Below are 1,899 nucleotides of genomic sequence, written 5' to 3'. Positions count from 1 at the left end.
TGATGGCACAAGATGCAGTAAGCTTTCCCCGGTTCTTTTATCTTCCGTATGTGCTCATGGAGATATTCACTACCGGCTTAAAACTCCAGCCATCGCCAATTCCATGGATTTTTGATACCGTTTTCCTTGTCAATGGTTTTGACATCGTCGGTCTCACCGTCCTCCCTCTGAACGATGTCCCTCCATGACGGGGACATACCGCAAAATTCTCCTTTTCAAAACCGTTGATATCGAAAGCGTGTTTAAAGAGCACAATGGTAAAACGAAAAGAACACAAGATTCGCGCCGTGGTTTGTAAGCATGGCACAAATGCGGTAAACTGGTCTGTCATTGTCGCAAAAGAAAAAAAGATACCAAAAAATTACAATGTCGTGACAGAAAGAACAATTTGCGGTAGGCTCTTTCCCAGACTCGCCGGCTCGGTGACATTCGCTGTATGAGACTACTCGCGGTCGGTAGACAACAATCCCCCGCCCCCCCCCCCCCCCCCAATTTTTTATTGCAAAATTAGATGATTTACTAAAATTATATTTTTGGCGGCCAAATTCGCAGAATTCCACGGATTTTTCACAGCCCTGTCTGTGTTCAGGAGTCCACAAGACAACAAATAACGCTGCTCATTAGTTGAGAACCAGCACCATTAGAATGAGGGGCTCAGTGACGTACTGCTCTTCTGGATCAATAAATGAAACTAAGATTTGACATTGCCATCATAAACATTAAAAACTAGAAACTAGGATCTTCATACACATGATATTGATCTCTGTCTTCGTGCAATTCTCAAGAGTGCAGTCTGAACAGGGCTGATAATGATATAAAAACTTGTTTTTCTCATTATTATTATTATTCTTTTGATGTATTATGGCAAAAATTCAGTTTATTTTTCATGACAACCAATATAACAAGGGAGAATTGCATTATTTATTTATTTATGAACCATTATTTTCAACAAAAAAATCTTACTAGTAATAATCATAAATTAATTATTTCCTACATTAAATTGATGTTAAATCGAGACATGTGATTTGACTGTGATGAACATCTGCAGAGCTGCACTCAACACAGTTCCTCTGTAATGTTTATGCAAATCTCCGTCTCCTCTTGTAATATTAGCACCATGCTTATCTCGAGAGGAAGCGGTTCTCATTCGTCCTGCTTCAACACAAACATGTTTGTTTCAGCTCCACTGCTGCTGCTGGCTCTCGCCCCCTGTGAGTGTTTAGATTGAAGCTTTATGAGTTCATCTGATCCTTTCAGTTCAACATGGCAACCTTTTCTTTTTCTCTTTTCACAGATGTGTTCTGTGCTACTGAGCTCATCCAGCCAGACTCAGTGGTGATAAAGCCAGGAGAGACTTTAACTCTCACCTGTAGAGTGTCTGGCGCTTCGATCACTGATAGCAGCAGCCACCGTGGAACAGCTTGGATTCGACAACCTGCAGGAAAACCTTTGGAATGGATCAATATCATTTATTATAATGGGGATATTTACAAGAAAGATTCACTGAAAGACAAATTTGTCGTCTCTCGCGACACTTCCAGTAACACTGTGACCTTACAGGGAGAGAACATGCAGACTGAAGACACAGCTGTGTATTACTGCGCTCGTGAACCACAGTGAGACAAATCAACAACATCCCTGTACAAAAACACCTCATACAGTGGAGAGGATAACAGAATGTCCACAAGATACAAAACTCATCCATTCACGTCGAAGTAAAAAATAAATAATCCCACAAAATAACAAGAGAGTTTCATGTTAATTTTTTTTTATTCATTTGTGGCGTAGATTTGAAACCACACTGCTACATCTCTCACCCTGCTGCACATTTATACACACTATTATAATCACATCACTAACAAGAACTTGTTCTGCTGTTATATCATTAAATAACAATAA

The 1,899-nt window shown here is 39.9% G+C and overlaps 1 gene segment (V, D, J or C); it reads left to right on the top strand.

Annotated features, from left to right (window-relative positions):
- Nucleotides 1-1,168: 1,168 nt before the first annotated feature.
- On the top strand, nucleotides 1,169-1,605 carry LOC132869158 (immunoglobulin heavy variable 4-39-like; the record flags this gene model as incomplete). The annotated part of the segment is given in 2 exon segments: nucleotides 1,169-1,211; nucleotides 1,295-1,605. Coding segments are annotated over 2 exon segments (354 nt in total), but the record flags the coding sequence as incomplete, so codon positions are not given.
- Nucleotides 1,606-1,899: the final 294 nt, after the last annotated feature.

The sequence above is a fragment of the Neoarius graeffei genome, chromosome 20 (genome assembly GCF_027579695.1).
Source record: "Neoarius graeffei isolate fNeoGra1 chromosome 20, fNeoGra1.pri, whole genome shotgun sequence".
In the NCBI taxonomy this organism is placed as follows: Eukaryota; Metazoa; Chordata; class Actinopteri; order Siluriformes; family Ariidae; genus Neoarius; species Neoarius graeffei.
Note: the sequence above shows the minus strand (reverse complement) of the source record. Positions and strands in the feature narration are given on the sequence as shown.